General features: G+C 44.7%; 1 protein-coding gene across 3 annotated transcripts in view; it reads left to right on the forward strand.

Annotated features, from left to right (window-relative positions):
* LOC135975325 (uncharacterized) overlaps nt 1-9,632 on the forward strand; it is a 41,776-nt gene extending 32,144 nt beyond the window's left edge. The window contains exons 2-4 of one of the 3 annotated variants that reach the window (XM_065565812.1): nt 391-2,839; nt 2,955-3,106; nt 8,199-9,632. In XM_065565812.1, the coding sequence (XP_065421884.1) occupies nt 391-1,203 (813 nt within the window). In that variant the 3' untranslated portion in view covers nt 1,204-2,839; nt 2,955-3,106; nt 8,199-9,632. Of the gene's footprint in view, nt 1-390; nt 3,107-8,198 lie in introns of all 3 variants that reach the window. The other 2 variants (XM_065565811.1, XM_065565814.1) reach the window with 2 other exon arrangements.
* Nucleotides 9,633-18,702: the final 9,070 nt, after the last annotated feature.

Genomic DNA, 18,702 nt, shown 5'->3' on the forward strand with positions numbered 1-18,702 from the left:
CATAGCTGATAACCACAGCAGGCTAGGCCAGGCCAAGCTTAGGTTGTACTTGGTGTATCTGGAGTGCCAGGGAGTGTGCTGTAGGCAGCGATGCTGGTGTTGAAATCCTAAGCTAAGACAACCTTGCCTCATCCGTATGGCCCCTGTTCAAACAAGTAATGCAGGGGGAGCCTACCCCCTATGACCTGGGGCCCAATCCTGAATAGTGCTTACAATGGGACTGCTCACCTGTCAAGCGAAGGATTCAGGCCTGGATTAATAGGGGCTGTGTGTTCCCATTGCCCACCCCACCTGTATTAGGAATCTGTGCTCGGTGAACAGAGTGGAAGGTCTCCAGTACTTCACACGGACTGCACGTTATTCTGACACTTTTTACTCTGTGCATTTCAGGTGCAAGTGCAAAGACTCCCCGCTGAGCGGAGAACTGAGAATAAGAATCCAGAGAGTAACCCATCCCCACCGGAGCAAACATCCCTTCCAAGTGTCATCTTGAAAACAACACTGCCCTCCTGGGATGCAGCTGTCTGGATGCTGTGCCAGGAGCTGCAGCAAGCGGGGAGAGAGAATCAGAGTCTCGGCGAGCGTGTTGAGGACTTGACAAACAGAGTGTCTGCTATGGAGTCCAGGCTGGCTGCTCTCGAGCAAGCCCCAGCCATTGCTGACCACCCCACAGGCACTCTCTTGATTCCCAAGGTAGAGGAGATCCAGATACCCCTGGCAGAGATGGATGAAATGAGGGCAATGGACTGCGAAGGGATTGAGATCAATTTGCCAGCTGGACACCCTGAGGCTGTGGAATCAGGAGAGGTTTCATCGACCCCTGAGGGACAGTCTCGGCCCCATAACCCTCCTGCAGCAGCCAGCATACCCGACAGCTCCCTCCTGCGCATCTCCCCCAAGGAGGACAGGAGACTGTTTGAGAAGGCCGAGGGCGACATTGCCAAGTATGCCCTGGCAGTGTTCAGACACATGATGCCGCGAGATTATTACCAGCAGTGGCGGGGAAAGGCCAATGTGTCCGGCACACACCAGAAAGTTGCCCTGTCGCCCAATCTGGTGAATGCAGCGTTCAAAGCGGCAAAGAGATGGAAGCCAAAGCTGGCAGGCAAAGATTATAGTAACATCAAAATCCAAATCAACAAGCTCATGCGATCCCAGAAGAGCAGAAGCCTGGTTGAGTCTACAGGGCAGAGCTCCGCCTAGTACCTGGGCTTTGGATCCGTCCTATAGAAGAGTTAAGAAAACCCTGGGGAAACCAATCGCCTCTGGGAATCTCTCCAAGGGGAGCTGTGCCTGAGGTATGATGGCAGGATCAGTCACTCAGTGTTGTGCAGCTCTCATGGGTTTGCTCTTGGGCAGGCCACAATTTTATCCCACTTACAACATGGAGGGGACAAGCAGTGCTGCCAAAAGACATTTACCACATGTTGGTGAGACCTTCACTCTGCATGGTGATGAGCACAGTATGGGTGTCTTAAATAGATTAGATAGCTGAAAGGGTTTTTGCACATGTAATGGGGTGTAAGAATGAGGCTTTAAAAAAAATCTCCTAGTATTGTTACTGATGTGCATAGAGAAATGGAATCATAGCGTGGCAATAAGCACCCAAGAAATTATCCTAAGAAGAACAGGCCTTAAAGACATAAAAATTAGTCAAATGAATGTGTGCAGAGCAACTGCAGTTCAGCTCACTGTGTCACTGTCTTATTCCTGCTGCTTTATGATAAACGTCTCGCCAGAGGCACTGGAACAATTTGTATACTGGGTGTGGTGCTGAGAGCCATTGAAGTACACTGTAAACCCTGTATATAATGGAATCCACTTCAAGCCAGAGGTGGGGCAGCACCCCCAGCACCCCTGGTTCCAGTACCTAGGCATCTTATTGAAACTGTTCTTGTTCAATAAAGTTCTGTCAAACTGCTCTCCAGCATTCAGAAATGCTTTAAGATTTGTTACTTGGCACCCCTCTAACTCCAAGGATCCTAACTTGTGTGTGTACAGGGTGGGTTTTTTGTCTTTTTATCAGTAAGTATTTTTAAGAAAAGTAATGACTCACTTGTTAGGAGCAAAATAATATTTTGTCATCAGTGCATCACTGAAATGAATTCCCGTGAATTGTATACAAGCTTGTCATTGTGGTGCATAGCTCTAATAAAATACCTTTTCAAATTTTTGTGGGGAAATTTTGGGAACCCCTGTTAATCCCAAGACGTTTATCCCACCCCCTCCCCATACCTCCTGCCCAGAGGATGTCAATATCATCCCCATTTCACACGGCAAAAACCTTTCAAATGAATGAAAACCCAGTGGAAAAAGTTCAGTAGCAGCCTAGATATTGCCACCAAAGCAAACAGCAGTGAAAAAAAGTTATCAATGAGGCCACCTCAGCTGCTTGGAGATTTGACAGTTAACACCCCATTGAGATGAATTGGGCAGTTGACACCTCTGCTAGAAGTTGATCCAAAGCCCTCTGAAGTCCATAACAAGATTCCTTTTAACTTCAGTACAGACTCAGGCCCCTCGGCTGTTTAAGGCTGATTGTCTTGTAGAGGCAGTTAGTTATTTTGCCCTGCTTTGGGTCACAGACTGAAGGATTTATTTATGAACAGATGGGCTAGAAAATTATTATAAAATGTGTTTAAATTGAGGTTTACCTTCTGTAGCAATCCCTGGGGAGAGCAGGAAATAAGAACTCTTCACAACCACAGCAGGGCCAGGGGCACTAATTGATTCAACAGAAAATTGGATGAGATGGATTTCAGAAGATATTTTTCAAGACAACAGCCAACACCAGGATTCTATCTGTTAACATGACACTTCCAAAGTGAAATTGACCAGAGTAAAATAAGCATTTAAAAGGAATTGCAGGGACTCCTCCTGCTCCCCACCCTCCCTGATAATTTTTGTGGTTTTACAAAAAAGAATAATGTTTTTCTCCCCTTTTTCTGTGACAGATTCACAGGAACAACAGGGAAACTGACCGTTTGATGTCCTTTCCAACAAAGGAGAGAGACTGAGTGAAAGTGACTACAGACAAAGTGCATTGTATTGACAGAGTAAAGAAACTGAGCAAGCAGAGATTTCATTTTGATTTCTTACCATCCTGGTGAGCTGAGTGTGACTGGGAGTAGTAAGGAAAGTGTGTTTTCAGACAGAAGTGTGTTTCTTGTGAAAATCCCACCATCCCTGAGATCCAAAACCTCTGATTGAATTGGCAGACAACAGCCATCATTCCTTAGAGCCATGTTGTCTCCACTCCTGAGAGAGCCCAGGGGAGAGGGGAAAGTCAGCTGGAAACTTTGCAGTATCTATTATTTGGTTAGCACCAGCAATGTGCACAGAGCTGTATGAGTCAGGGAAGTAAAAGCCAAGCCTGCCCAAAGAGCTTACAGCCCAAGGGCCAATCTTGCAACTAGATTTAGTGGTGTGGAGCCATGTTAGTGAGATTCTTCACAGGCCCCAAATCTGCACTAGAGCGCCTCATGCAGGACTGAAGCCTAATAGGCAGACTTAGGTGGATTAGGAAGTATATACGGGGGATGGCTTTGCTGGCAGATGGGTAGGGGACTGTTTGTGCCTTTGTTGCTGCTGGTCAGCATCATGGGAGAAGTGTGTTTTTTGTTAAGACTGGCCTTGATGGCAGACAGGGCTAGGGCCTAGGACTGGGGAAGGCTTTGAAGATGGCAATGTGGGTGAAGGGGATTAACAGGGACTGTCATTCTCCATTTCAGGGAAGAGGTCAGAGGGCACATTTCTGGGCATGGGGCAGGGTTCCTCTGCAGGAGTAGGGCCTGCAGTCTGGAAACCTTGTAGTACCTCTGAGATCTTGATACATCTCTGCAGAGAGCCAATCCCTCAGGGGTTTTCCCCAACTTCTATCCTGCCCCACTTCTACAGCTGCCCATTGCTGGACCCGACATCATTCCCCTCTCCTTGAAGCAGGCCAGCAGGCCTGGAGAGGAGTCACTGCTGCTCCTAGCAGCGTTATCTCCAGAATAGCTTTGCACTGAGATGCCCAATGTCTTAGGAGGGTAGAAAGCCATGGAAACTGCCTACTCCCAGCCTGCCCCCACCTGGACTGAAAAGCCCCAACCTGCTGTGGGGAGTCCCAGGGATACTAGGTGGGGAAGGGCATGTAGGGGGAGGATGCTGTGTCCCTTACCCACATCCGTGCCTCCCATCCCAACTCTGGCTCCCCTGCCGTCCCATAAAGTGAGGCAAGCCCCAAGGTCTTCATCCCCAACTTCCAATTCACTGACTCAGCAAGACAGCTTGATTCGAGCCAGGCCGCAGTGTCAGGGCCTGCCAATCACTGTCAGATTAAAATACCATCCCCAGATAGCAACCTCCACTCTCAGATTCGGGCTGCTTCTCTCACTCCCTTAGGTCACCAATGGTTCGTTCACTCCCATAAGAAAATATTGGACTCTGGGGCTTGTTCCCATGTCAACTGAGTTCTCAGAATGCAAAGTTTCAGGCTCAGCAAATCCAACCCATGTTTAATGTTCTTCAAAGGAGCCCTGATAAAGCAGTATCCTGGCTGCCAAAACTCTTGCTCCATATCCTTGCTGCAAGGACTTAACAAAGCTCAGACAAAGGATGTCCACTGCTTGTTTATCTTCAGGGCTGAATACAGTTTGGGAATGTTCAGGTCTCTTGCGGGGGTAACAGATACGGTGATTATCAAACCCTGTGGCTAATGGGACAGTCACGTTGTGCAAGGATTGGAAAGTAGAGAGAACGTGGCCTTGCTGGAGGTTTGTAAATAGAGTGGCACATTGAGCAAACAATGATGGGTTGAGGGAGTCACAAAGTGTCCAACGAAAAATAATAGTCTTGGGCCTTTACATTAGAGATGCAAGTGAAAGTGGCTTTTCCAAGCCACTCAGCCCCCAAACCTATTGTCAAGAAAGCCAAATCTACTGTCAATGGCAGTTTATCCCAGTAAGCACCTCAGAACTGAGATCAAAGGGTAAAAGCTCTAGCTTCTGACATGTTGGTTACTTTCTGGAAGCCCTGCCCCCAGGATTCAAATCCAGCCAATGGTGACATGATTGCATCAGAAGGGGAGCATAGAATGCCCGGTCCTGTATAAAGCACATCTACCTTGGTCAGTTCCTCTGTGGCCTCAGAGCACTTGAGTCCTGTTGCTAGTCTTGCTGCTGTGGCTGTCCCTCCTGTTCTGGTTTAGCAAGGTATGAGCTATTTCTTTATTCCAATAGCTATGCTGTAATCGTCTCTCTGCAGTATTGTTTACCCCACTGTGCGTTTGGTTTGGGCAAGGGACTGGGGGAAACTGGCTGCCTTCGGGGTATAGATGTCTGAGGTGAGCGAAGGGCAAAGGCCTCTCACTTCTGTTTCTATGTAGTTTAACTTTGTTTCCTAATGGTACAGGTTTGGGGTTGTCATAACAATAAATTTCACTGGCATTTTGAAACCAAGCAGGACAAATTTGAAGTGTCCTTTGTTTAAAAATGAAAATGGCAGATGAATCCTAAATTAAATTAGAATGTACAGCATAACTTAAGCAGCCACTAGAGGCACTAAGAAAAGTCTGTTTCTTATTGCCTTTAGGGCAGAGACTGTCCTTTTTTATGAATTTATACAGCCCCTTGCACAATGAGGCCCAAACTGGTGATTATCAGTACTGCAGTATAAATGATCTTAGGTAGGTTTCACTGCATGTTAAAATGATTCCTTTTCAAAATGTTTTACTGCTTTACCTTCTCCAAAACTGAACGGTCTCAGAGACACAAGTTTAGTGAGATATCTTTTATCGGACCAACTTTTGTTGGTGAAAGAAACAAGCTTTCAAGCCACACAGAGCTCTCCTTCAGGTCTTTCAGAAGCAGCCGATTTATTGATTCCTCCACAATAGGACCTTTTTCCTGATAATGTAGAGCAGGGGTAGGCAACCTATGGCACACGTGCCAAAGGCGGCACGCGAGCTGATTTTCAGTGGCACTCACACTGCCCAGGTCCTGGCCACCGGTCCAGGGGGCTCTGCATTTTAATTTAATTTTAAATGAAGCTTCTTAAACATTTTAAAAACCTTATTTACTTTACATACAATAATAGTTTAGTTATATGTTATAGACTTATAGAAAGAGACCTTCTAAAAACATTACAATGTATGACTGGCACACGAAAGCTTAAATTAGAGTGAATAAATGAAGACTTGGCACAACACTTCTGAAAGGTTGCTGACCCCTGATGTAGAGTAAGGGATCAGAAATTGCAGTGTCTATTTGATTGCAAAGAAATGCAGGAAATATTTGCAGCTGTTGTGTGGCTAACAGGACTTTCAAAGTTTTAAGATAAATTATTTTAAAACAGCTGTGAAAGTTCTGTTTTCTAATGCATTCAGTTTGGAGCTTCATTTCCTTAAGTCCTACTCTACCAGACTATCTGTTTCCTATGTGATATTGCAGGCATTCGGTCAATGACTCCCTCCTATCTGTAATCAGATGTACCTATTGGTGTATTTATAAATATTTTCTTAATGCACTTTTCTTTGGAATACACATTGTTGGAGTAAACGTTATAAATTAATCTTATACTGTTCATTACAGAGCAGTTAAACAACTTAAAAACTAGTTTCCTTTTAGCTGTTTATGCTGTTTCCTGCATGCCTTTCTCTTAGCTTGCCCAGAGAAAAACCAGTAGTGAGTTTTCCTCCTGGTTCTCTTACACCAGCTAAACATTGCAATGTTAGAGTTGTAAACGCTGCAGGGGAACGATTCTTTAAATCATCATGGAATATTTTCACTTTTGGGGGGAGAGAGACGTGCCTCACTCTACCCTCAATTTTTTTAGGGTTATCTTTAATTTGGCCCCACATGTGTTTGTGTTTTTTTTTTTTTTTTTTTTTTTTTTTAAAAGCAGCCTGTATCAATTTCTGGAGAAAATCCCTGATATAAATAGAAATGTTTTCCTAACATTAAGTGAATGAATGCAGTTTATTTTCTTGTTTGTTTTTTTTATTTAAATATTCTTCTTATTTGAAAGGATCATTGTTAGAATGGAGAAGTTAATTGGGGCTGTATGCTATTGATATGAAATGGACTTAAAAATACTGAAATTGACCAGCCTACTGTCACTGTGCAGATAAGCAAAAATTCAGACATGTTAATTTACCCAGATTGTTTAAATTAGGGGATTGGTCTGGAGATTGGTCCTGCTTTGAGCAGGGGGTTGGGCTAGATGACGACCTGAGGTCCCTTCCAACCCTGATATTCTATGATTCTATGATGGGGCTAGAACTAAATAGTTTTATGAACCTATCATTGTTGTTTGGTTGGTTTGTTTTTTACATCTGATGTGTAATTCAGCAGTGCCTGAAATGTCCCTTTGACGAAATTGTTCCAAAACTAAAACCCAATCCAACCAGCAGGGATTCCCACTGGCCCTTTTGTGCTGCAGACACCCCTGAGCAGCCCTCTACGACTGGAGAGTGGAGGGGGTGGAGTGCACATACACAGGACCCCCTGCACTCCTGGCCATGCCCTGATGGTGGATCTGTGCTGGCTCTGAATACGTACAGGTGCACACACATGTTGGGAATGGGCCAAGATTTCTGCAGAGAGGCTGTGGTTGCTATTCTTAGAACTATAAAGAGGCAGAGGACCTGTTCCTTTACCCTCCCACCTACTTATACGTGATCTCTCCACTTTACAGGGCTGCTCTACGCCACAAATTATACCTGTGTCTGCAGCCAGACCAGTGCTGGATGCAGCTTAACTGCAAGCAGAGACGCAGACAGACAGCATTCAGCTGTTCCCTCTATTGCCCCCCCCATGCTAGAAACTGGGGCTGTGGCTAGTACAGGCCAAGCAAGCTTCAGTAGTACTTGTGCAACCAGGGAGTGAGTGGTAGGCAGTGATGCTGGTGTTGAAATCACAGACTAAGACAGCATTGGCTCCTCCGTGTGGCCCTTTGCAAACCAAGTAATGCAATGGGAGCCTGTCCTTTATAAGCTTGGGGCCCAATCCTGCAAGCATATACAACTGGACCGCTCATGTGCATCAGGTGAAGAACAGGTGTAAGTGCTTGCAGGACACTGGCCTGGGTGAATAGATGTTCCTGTCGCCCACCCCACCCCTATTAGGACTCTAAACACACCAAACACAGGATGTATGGACTATAGCGCTTCACGCAGGCTGCACGCTAATCGGATATATTATTTATATGTGTTTCAGTTGCAAAGAATTATTGCTGAGAGTGGAGCCTCCCACAAGGATTTGCCCAGGATGGAGGAATCACCACCTGCAGGCATCTTTTTCAAACCGTCGCTGCCACGTGGGAACACAACCGTCTGCTTACTGACCCAGGCGCTGCAGCAAGTGACAAGAGAGAATCAGAGTCTAGGTGAACGTGTCCAAGATTTGACAAAGAAAGTGTCCACAATGGAGTCCAGACTGGCTGGTCTCGCGCGAGCCCCATTCCCAGATGTGACTGGACTCCCCACAGGCACTGTCCTGATTCCCAAGGTAGGGGAGATTCAGATACCCCTGGCAGAGATGGATGAAATGAGGGCAATGGACTGTGAAGGGACTGAGATCAATTTGCCAGCTGGACACCCTGAGGCTGTGGAATCAGGAGAGGTTTCATCTACCCCCGAGGGACAGTCTCGGCCCCATAACCCTCCTGCAGCAGCCAGCATACCCAACAGCTCCCTCCTGCGCATCTCCCCCGAGGAGGACAGGAGACTGTTTGAGAAGGCCGAGGGTGACATTGCCAAGTATGCCCTGGCAGTGTTCAGACACACGATGCCGCGAGATTATTACCAGCAGTGGCGGGGAAAGGCCAACGTGTCCGGCACGCACCAGAAAGCTGCCTTGTCGCCCAATCTGGTAAATGCAGCATTCAAAGCGGCAAAGAGGCGGAAGCCAAATCTGGCAGGCAAAGACTATAGTAACATCAAAATCCAGATCAACAACCTCATGCGATCCCAGAAGAGCAGAAGCCTGATTGAGTCTACAGGGCAGAGGTAACAGCACAGCTCCCCCAGTACCCGGGCTTTGGATCCGTCCTATAGAAGAGTAAAGGAAATTCCAGGAAACCAGTCAGCACTGAGAATCTCCCCAGGGCTCCAATGGGAACAGTGCCTGAGTTATGATGGCAGGAACAGGCAGTCAGTGTGGAACAAATCCCATATGTTTGATCTTTGGGAGGCCACAGTTACAACATGGAGTGTTACAACATGGAAGGGACAGTTGTAACAGTGCTGCCAAAAGATATTTTCCAAATATTGGTAAGACCTTCATGCCAGAGGTGATAAGCATTGCATACATGTCTCAATAGATTAGATGGTTGAAGGGTTTTTTTGCATGTTAATGTCGGATACCTCCTTCGTGCAGGTAAAAATTACTAGGAGTCAGGTCTACAGAGCTCGTAGTACTGTTATTGGTGTGCTGAGAGAAATATAATCGTACTGTGGCAATAAGGGCACAAAACAAAAAACAATGATCCTAACAAAAGGCCATAGAGACATCAAAATGAGTCAAATGAATGTGAGTAGAGCAAGTTCTGCAGGCGAGATCACTGTGTCACTGTCTCATTCCTTCTGGCTTTATGATAAAGTCCTTGTTGAAACTGTTCTTGTTCAATAAAAGTGCAAACTGCTTTCAAGCATTCAGATTGGTTTTATTACCAGTGAAATGTGTTCGCCTGAATTGTATAGAAGCTTGTCATTGTAAATGCCCTGTGTGTAGTTTTAATAACATTAGTTCTCAGATTTTTGTGCAAATTCATTTTGATTGGATTTGACCTAAACTTTTGGGAACCATTGTTAAGCCTCAGACTCTTCCTTCTTGCAAACCTCACCCACAAAGCATCCAAAATCAGTCCCATTTTTTATTGATGAGTCTCATAATCTGTTTTGCCAATGCGTTAAACACATCTTATGCTGGCCCTCTGCACAGTCTGATGCCAGATAATTTGCTGATCTTCTGGGGTGAATTTGTCACTTGCCAAAGTGTGTGCCATGGATGCACACAACCCCCCATCAGGCTTGCTAAAGCCCCATGTACTGATCCAGGGGCTCATTAGACCTCGGGAGTTTGTGCGGTACCTCTGAAGGTACCTCTGAAGGACCATAGCCTACATGGCAGAGAAATGGGAAATGCAAAGATGCTGGAGCAATTGGAAGTGCCCATTTACAACCACATTCCATTTTCTGACCTGTCACCTTCACCAATACTTTCATTGCCTCGGATTTTGGCTATGTCTATCCACGCTAGACATTTCTCACCCTTGCTAGCAGCCATGCAATTCCACCAGTGCTAGCACTTAGGCAGACTGGGCACTCCTCACTTTTTAACCAGCATGCACCTAACCCTGCTCAAGGGAGGGTCTAGAGAGATGACATAGTGCTTAGAATGGCATCAGCTTGTCTCTACTAGGGCTCCCAATAGGGTTACCAGTGGAGCTGCTCCAGAGAGGCATCTGAAGGGGAAAAGCCTAGGGTAGCCCAGGGCTGTGTCTATGCAAGGGAGGGTTTTAGTGGAGCAGGTATTTCTGTACCAGTGTTACAGAACGTACCAGTAGGCCCGGTCTTACCAGCATCAGCCTACACATGCATGTGGTTTGGGATATTGTTCTTGCTCTGAGAGCAGATTTTACAGCCTGCTTAGCTGTGTCTTTTATATGACCTGGCTTAGTTACACTAACTGTTTCCTCTTGCAGTAATAGAGAGTATCTGGGGCTGTTCTAGCATTCAGGGTCAGCACACAAGGATTTGGCCTTTTCTATACAGGAGTAGCCCTTTAGCAGCCAGCAGGACCCAGCAATCCATGGTGCTTAATCAGTGCTGACCCTTCTATGAAGATAAAGGCATGCAAGGGTTGCACCAACTGAGCTCATCAGGGTTTAGTGGGATCAGTACAAACCATGTTTGCTCTTGTCTAGATGCTGTAGGACTGCGGCAAGTAGCCCAATTGCTGGCAACCAATAGGTAGCCAGGGCCATTCCTGAGCACAAAGTCTTTTCTCACTGTGCAGCCCGCATCTGGACTGTGCGCGTGCCAGGTAACCGTGGGCTTCTTAGGCGGGAGAACTGAAGTCACAGCATTGCCAGCTCTCATCATTTTACTGTAAGTTTCACAATATTTTATGATATACTTGAATCCCCAGTTCCTGGAATCAAGTGATCATGTTACAGTCTCAGCTTCCATTTAAAAAACAAAAAAAAGTGTCCAGCACTCATGGTAGCCTAGTAATGCATGAAAATGTGATCCAAATGCTCCCAAAAGACACAGAACTGAACCCTACATGTAATTATTGTTATTTCTCTAATTAGTTTATAAATCTCATGGCATTTTGGGGACTGAACTCATTATTTTTTTAACATTTGAGATTGGCGATACTGGAATTTTGCTTAACATTTTAAGGTTGGTTCCTCTGGGGCTTCCTGGACATCCAACCACAGCGGAAGTCTCTACTGTGATGAGCTGTGACAGTTAACAGTGCTGGCATTTGAATTTGTTACAATTCCGTCTCAAGTTCCAGAGATGAATGCATTGGTTAGCACCGTTCAGCGGTATTGTCTGAATGTGTCTGTTTGAAGCTCAGTAGCAGCTGTCTCAGGTCACACAACCTCACATTCACAAAGAGGAGGGCTGGAAATTTAATTTTGGTTTTAAATGAAAGACCCCCTCCCCCCAAAAAATATCCATGAGAGACACTAAACCCTCAGCAGCCATGGAAATTCCACCTATGACCCTGGTCATTAGATAGCGGAAGCTGGCGAATTTTGCCTTTTTGCATAATTACATTCCTGGCATTAGTCAAATTTTCTGTTCAACTGAAACCTGGACAAGGGGCATATATTAGTGATAATATATCTAGGGTAATAGGGTAGGGTAAAAATACCAGAGGCTGGAAAGGATCAATGTGTAATATGAAACAACAGGCTCTACTAAGATGTCATAGGCAGTACCCCATTGGCTTTGCTAACACACACAACGTCACAGTAATCAGTGCAGTTGCATATTGCAAAGTAAATTGCAGCGCATAAAGCTAAGAATAATTGTTTAATAGTGGTGTGGAGGTTCTATTTTTAGCTTAACCTGCCACTGTCTGATGGTCTCAGAAAGCATATTAAGATCGCAGCACTAATGTAGAGCATTTGCTAGATTTAGTTCTATTTATTCTTCTGTGTGTAGTGATTATAATAATGATACATTGTGTTGTGGCAGGTTTGTCAGTAATTTATTAGAAAAATGCAGCTGCACTAATGCACTTCTTCTTTTCACGTAATCAAATTTAAAGCTTTTGTAAAATACTGCAATTTAACTGAAAGTTGAGTGGGCAGTCTTCAATCGCAGGAATTTTTCATTTCCAGAACAGACACTTTCGTTTCTTCCAGTATTTAATGTAATTTCAGTTTCTGATATAAGGGAGTTACTTTTATTTTTTTTTTAACTGATTTGTTTGATACAAGCTTGAAGTTGGGGACATTTTCATTAAATTAAAAGAGACTGCTTAATTGTTAGCTAAATCGCTAAATTAAACAAATTTAATGGTAGAAGCTACTTTACAACAATTTTGATCTCTATACATTTGAGTGGGAGCTTTATTCCCTGAGTTGATTATGCTATATTAAATTAAATCTATATTAAATTAAATATAGACACACATAGACATCAAATTCTAAAGAACAATATATATATATATATATCCTTTGTTTCTCTCTCTCTCTCTCTTACTATATAATACATATAATACTTCTTTAGCATTAGATGTAGACATTAGAATGTCTAAGGTTTCCTTTGTTGGTAAACACCCTTGAATTGTTTGGGGTGATTAGTCCTGGGTAGAGCACCCTCTCTAGCAGACCTGCTTTGCAATTATAAATTGCAGACCATTCAAAGCAGTATTGTGTCTGCAGCCTCCATTGCTGCTGAGCGTCCTTCAGAACTGTAGCCAAAGTCATTTCCAAAGTTTCTTTGGTCCTGTCTATGTTCGTGGTGGGAAATTAATGGGTCAGAAGAGCTGGCCACAAGACAATTGAAAATCTAGCAGGTTTCCACACACAACGTTTAAGTAAAGCTGTGGTTTTAAGATTGATTTAGTTGACCCAATACAAAATCCTGTGATGATGCTTTTCTTTTGATTGATCCCTCTTAACAATTTAACTGAAGCACAAACTATGCTACAGCCCCAAACCCTGATAAGGACCAAGGCTGTATTATCATTATCATTATGTATTTGTTACCGTACCACATAGGAGCCTTAGTTATGGACTAGTAACCCAACGGGTGTTTGCCTCTACACTAGAGACCTGAATCACTGGTAATGCAACAAGTACAGCCTGGAAAGGAGAACAGGGCTGTGCTCTGGCAGTCCGGATGTCATTCCTTTAGTCAAACTACCTTCCACAGCACCAAGCCTTTGCCTGTGTCCACCCTTTCATGGGAAGTGTGGAGAACAACCCCAGCTCCTGTGACATCTAGGACTAAAGATGGTGTGGGGCTTACAGGACTGGAGTCTGTGCATCCCTTTCCCCATGGGCAGGCTCAGACACCGTTATCACAGGAAGGGCTGTAACAGTGGCCTGGATATTAATGGTCTCTGTGCCTGCTGCTCTTTTGGTTGACGCTGCCTCTCCTGTCCTACCATGGGTTATGCAAGCATCCCCTGATGGGCAGATTGCTGGTAGAAGGTGGTTCAGCTCTACACTAAGCAGGTGCAGGATGGCGGTGGAGCATGGGCTGAAGGCAAGGTGCAGATGTCTACAAGCCCACTTGGACTGCCCAACGGGAAACATGTACATACCCATTATAGGGGTGTGCTGTGTCATGAACTATATTTGTGAGGATAACAGGGAATGTTTCAGGCTTGAGTGGGTCCAATTTCCATAAATGTTCAGACCATTTACATATATATATCCACAGCATAGACGCCAGGAGTTTCATGGTCACTTTTTTCTTAGAGAGATGTGTAGCGGGATTGTGATCCTAGAGTAATCTGAATTGCTGCATCCAGCCTGGTGCTGCACTCACTATTGTGAAGCGCTAAGACTTCTGGAGGCATATCCTATGGTTCATAGCCCGCATGATGCTGTGCTGCTCTATGAATTATTTTTCAGTACATTATGGGAGAACCTGCCTATTCCTTTTGGGCCTCTGGATGGAAGTGGTCTTAGCCCACTCACTCAGTAAAGTAAACCATTTCCAGCTTGGTACGCTCTATATTTCTGTCCACAGCCTCCCTTCCAACCTGTAACAAGGCATGGATCCAGCTCAGGACTAGATCCTGTTCCAGCTGTTAGCTGTAATGCAACTCTCATGTCAGAACCAGGAGGCTGATGCTGGGCATGAGACACAATGGAGGGAACTTCGGCAGCATCTTGTTGCCCTGAAAAGGCAGTGGCTGGCCATCATGAGGTCATGCAGGCTGCCTGCAGACATGAGCACTGGAGACAGCTAATGCAGGTTTGAATAGCTCTGGTATCTCCCAGTGCTGATCAGCAGTTCTGGAGCAGGACCACAAACACAGAGGGGTGAGACTAAGGCTTGGTTTACACTTAAAAGTTAGGTCAACATAGCTACATTGGTCAGAGATGTGAAACACACATTCCTGACCCACACAGCTACGCTCACCTAACTCCCAGTGTAGACGCAGCCATGTTGATGGGAAAATGCTTCTATCAATGTACTACTACCATTTGGGGAGGTGGTTTTCCAACACCAATGGAAAAACCCCTTCTGTCAGTGTGGGCTGCGTCGACACCATGGGGTTATGCCAGCATAGCTATGGCGATGTCTCTGTAGTGTAGATGTACTCTAACTTGTTGTGCAGACCTGGGATGATCAGCAGTGGCTCCAGAACTTCCTATGATCCTTGTCCTACCTTGCTTGCTAACTAGACACCTGTGTTGTGGCTGGATGGCAGTGATGGTTTCAGTGCTGTTACATCTGTAGACAGGTGTTCCCTGCAATGGCGCCTTTCTCTCCTGCAATCTCTATAACCTGTTAGATGAAAAAACCCTATTTGTACAAAATGCTGACTCGTTATTAATGGTAACATCAGCAACCAGGAAGCAATTGAAAAGCTTCCATTGTGTTCTCTGCATTTATGCCATTTGATATTACTTTACTTTCACTCAGGTTAAGAGTGAAACCAAATTGTTCAGTGTCACTCTCTTACTTGTGTCCTTTTCACTTCTTTCTGGCTTTCAATAAAGGGTCGTCCCAGGGGAATGTTTATTTAAAAATAACAGAATAAACTCTATTCATCTTAACAAGTTATGTAAAAGGATTTTCCTTTAGATTGGTGTTGCTTTAAAAAAACAAAACCTCCTCCCACATTTTTTAAATACAATTTTAAATTGGAACCTGTCAGAAAATAGTAAAGATCCTACATTCTGGTTTTCTTTAATAGGGCAGGAAACATTTTTACAAAACTAAATAGATATGAATGAACTCAAAGTATTAAATGAAAATGTTTTCTTTTGATTTAGGAAAACATTCTGCAAACATTGCAGCATTCTGATTGTGCAGGACATCCAGGAAAAACAAACAAACACCTAAACCGTGACAAATCAATAAGATTTTGGCAATGATTTGTATCTAACCACTTTGTGTTACTATTATTTATGATTTGTATTGCTTAGGAGTAACACGCTAGCTTATTACATATTCCATGTTACGCATTAGTAACATATATAAGATTTTGTTAATATGATCTTTTCATCAGTCATTTGAAAGAAATGTGTACTGGAATAATAATCTTACACACTAACTAGGAGACCTAATTATAAAGAGGAGCGAACCACTGCAAAATCTCTTAGATAACAAAAAACCCTGAATCTTATAGACCGCTGACAGAGTGATGTAGAGTAGCACTGAGGGAATGCAGCTCCCATTTGAATACATTTGAAAATATGACTTTACAAAGATGATCATTGGTCTATGTTATTGGTCTCCACACTGGCAGCTGATCTATACCATGAGTGAGACCCTGGCTCCTTTGAAGTCAATGGTAAAACTCTCACCGACTTTAATGAAGCCAGAGTTTCAACCTCTACATTTAGCAAGTTCCTTCTGGGAGGGATCACCAGAATGACCGATTCTGAAAGGACATTCACAGTTCTGGAGAAAGTGAAACTGTTTGACAACACCCATTTTTTCATGTTCTCTGTGTATATATATCCTCCTACTGTATTTTCCACTGTATGCATCCGATGAAGTGGGTTTTAGCCTACGAAAGCTTATGCTCAAATACATTTGTTAGTCTCTAAGGTGCCACAAGTACTCCTCGTTCTTTTTTCTTTTTGCTGATACAGATTAACAGGGCTACCACTCTGAAACCTGTTTGGGAGTCTTTCTACTAACTTCAATTGGCTTTTCCTCAGGAGCGAAAGAGGTGTGAACCCCCTCACTCATCTCAGTGGGGTATTAAAGGAGATGTCTCCTTATGGCTATTGAAATCGAGAACTATTACATTGTTCTTTGGCTTGGCAGATCCAGTCAGCTACTGAGGGTAGATGTTCCATTCATTTGAAATAAAACTGGACATTAGAAAATGTACACAATTGAATGGTCTCTTGTGTATGTTGTATGCTTCCCACAGCCCGGGATCTCCCACCCCTAAGCAGGTGGGGTGACCAGATGCCTTGGGTGTCTGTGGACATCTTGGTCATGTTACTACATTTTGTAGATATGATTTATAGAAATGCTGCTGTTTGTGCTGGGGAGCTTACACTGGCTTCAAACCAGGATAAACTGCACTGGCCCAAATCCTGGCTTATTGAGGTTTTGCCTGCCTGTACCAGTGGTATGCATGGTTGTAAGGTTACCGTTGGCTGGCCCCTGATGGCTGAAATCCATAGTGTGGACTCCAGCAGTTTCATAGTAACTTTTTTGGTATAGAGATATGCAGAGGGACTCCGAGCCTGGAATAACCTGGCACTTTACAAAGGAGAAAAGTGTCCGCTAACAGATGCCACAGAAAACTTTGTGAGAAATACCAGGGTAGTGTGGTTTTGCTGGCTCAGGATGCTGGTTATGGAATATGAATAATTCAATTTCTCAAGCCTGACATCCAAGTTTATCCATTTTAAGGCTTGGTCTGATCAATACTTTAGCTTGGTTGTGAAAAACAAGGGTATATTTACACTGCAATCAGGGGTGTGATGGCAGCACATGTAGCCCCCTGCCCAATGCTAATTTGATCTAGCTCCAGGAACAAAGCAGTGATGCTGTGGGAACATGGGCTGGCCACTGGGGTATCTATACAGGGTCCAGGATGGGGCTGTATTTTAACAGCCCATGCTGTAGCTAGCTCAAAGCTAGTTCATATGACTACATGCATTGCAGTAATTTCACACCTCTGACTGCAGTGTAGACATACCCATAGCTAAGGTCCAGTCTATAGTGCAAATCATAATCCTATTGGTGTCCAGGTTAGGGGACAGCTGAGCTGTAACCAGGTTGCATTTGAAGAGTAGACAGCAGGGCCTTCCTTTAATGTTTTGTACTTGTACCCTATCCACTGGAGGATCTCAGAGTATCCCTTAAACGTTTATTTAACTTCATAGCCTGCCTAACAGTCTGGGAAAGCATTAGCTTCATCTGATAGAGGGGAAACTGAGGCGCAGCATGGCCATGACTTGCACTTAGGCCCTGTGAGTCTGTGGCAGAGTTAGGACCAGTGACTCTCCATCATGTGCATTAGCCACAAAACTATTCTTCCTTTATTAGAAGGCAGCTGTATGGGCCTCTGCTCAGAATGGCCTCCAAGGGCCTCGGCTTTTGGCAGTGGAAAGGCAGAGGGACTGCGGATACCACATCCCCAGGTATCCCAAACTGCAAAAGTAATGCTGAGTATACCAGAGGAGGGCTGTGTGAGACAGCTGCTCTCAAGAATGAAGAGAGTCCTGTAAAGTAGGAGATTACTTTTCTTGTCTTTTCAAAGGGCAGAAGGGGTGTGTGTGTGTGTGTGTGTGTGTGTGTGTGTGTGTGTGTGTGTGTGTGCGCGCTAGATGCAGAGGTTCTTGGGTTGTGTGGGGCATTGTGTGTGTGACACTCAGGGGTCGTGTGCAGGGCTCAGAACAGCAAGGCAGGTACCAGACACCAGGGGGTGCTGTCTGATGAATCTGTCTAGTGAGCTACGCTCGGAGTTATTTCAGTTCCAAATATATGTAACCCTTCTGCCAGTCAAAAGTTGGCAGCAACAACGGCTGGGTTCAATATCTAGGGGTTCCTTTTCAACAATACAACACAAAACCGGCTCGAGCCCCCACCCAGTGACCTGGGACAATTACACACCACTCCCTGGGCACCTCTAAGGGTATGTCTTCACTACCCTGCCGGATTGGCGGGTAGTGATCGATCCAGCAGGGATCGTGTCAGATTAGTCTAGATGCGATAAATTGACCCCCCAAGTGCTCTCCTGTCAGCTCCTGTACTCCAGCGCTGCGAGAGGCACAAGCAGAGTTGACGGGGGAGCACTCGACTCATCGTGGTGAAGACACCATGGTAAGTCGATCTAAGTATGTCGACTTCAGCTATGTTATTCACATAGCTGAAGTAACTTAGATTGATTTCCCCGCCCCCCCATCCTCCCAGTGTAAACCAAGGCTAAGAGGAAATATGTCCCCTCTCGCAAGCACACAGTCTGAGTGTAGCAAAAAAAATTTAATAAAAGGAGGGAAGTAACTCAGCATTCATTTGGAAAAACTCTGCAAACAGGGTTCATA

The sequence above is a fragment of the Chrysemys picta genome, chromosome 13 (assembly GCF_011386835.1).
Source record: "Chrysemys picta bellii isolate R12L10 chromosome 13, ASM1138683v2, whole genome shotgun sequence".
Taxonomy (NCBI): domain Eukaryota; kingdom Metazoa; phylum Chordata; order Testudines; family Emydidae; genus Chrysemys; species Chrysemys picta.